General features: G+C 51.4%; 1 protein-coding gene across 1 annotated transcript in view; it reads left to right on the top strand.

Moving 5' to 3' along the window:
• Nucleotides 1-431, top strand: part of VDBG_03630 (conserved hypothetical protein) — a gene marked incomplete at both ends in the record, with an annotated part of 1,100 nt that extends 669 nt beyond the window's left edge. The window contains 3 exons of the mRNA XM_003005631.1: nucleotides 75-161; nucleotides 221-263; nucleotides 316-431. Of these exons, the coding sequence (XP_003005677.1) occupies nucleotides 75-161; nucleotides 221-263; nucleotides 316-431 (246 nt within the window). The remainder of the gene's footprint in view (nucleotides 1-74; nucleotides 162-220; nucleotides 264-315) is intronic.
• Between the last annotated feature and the right edge of the window lie 322 nt (nucleotides 432-753).

Here is a 753-nt window from a genome sequence, read left to right as displayed (position 1 = left end):
CCTTCTCAGTACGCTCCCACTCGGCCCATCCCAGGCGTTCGAGCCTTTGACAGCTTTGACGCTTCGGGTGCCAGATCGCTAACACGGCTCTAGGCTCCGCCATCTCCAAGCAAGAGTGCACTGTTATCAACATCGGCGACCCTGATGGCCCTCCCCGCCTGGTAAGCATGCAGTGATGCACAAGTCGACTGGAACTTATCCCTGCTGACACTTCTCATAGCTCTCTTACCTGTCTTCAAGTCAAGGATATCTTTGGAACCCAGGTATGAAGGACCCTTGGTGAATGCGCGACAGCTTACTGACAACCCACTACAGAGATCTTCCTCCCACCCTATGTCGACTGCGATTACGAGCCGATTGAGAATCGACGAGACCCTGTCCACGATATTGTACTCACAGATGAGGAGTCCAAGAGCATGCTCCCGCAATGATCTTTGGCCAACAACTATGATTCATGCCCGCGGCGTATCTACTTTTGGCCATCGACGATGTCCTTGCTTTGGGTGTTCGGGCTGAGGATTCAAACATGGAGTTACTAGTAAGGATGGAAGGGCACTAGGGGCGTTGGTCTTCGGTCTTCGGTTTTATTGTTTATTCTATGCAATGCACCTGGTCCTCTGGAAAGGGCGTTTTTGGTGTTTTCTACTTCTATTACATACGATCGGATCGGGCTGCAGTACCGTAGGTAGTCAAACACACTACTCATCGCTCCCCCCCCCAAGGGCCTGATTTGGTTTCCAAGAAAAGATGATT

The sequence above is a fragment of the Verticillium alfalfae genome, genomic scaffold, assembly GCF_000150825.1.
Source record: "Verticillium alfalfae VaMs.102 supercont1.4 genomic scaffold, whole genome shotgun sequence".
NCBI classification, from domain to species: Eukaryota; Fungi; Ascomycota; class Sordariomycetes; order Glomerellales; family Plectosphaerellaceae; genus Verticillium; species Verticillium alfalfae.
Note: the sequence above shows the minus strand (reverse complement) of the source record. Positions and strands in the feature narration are given on the sequence as shown.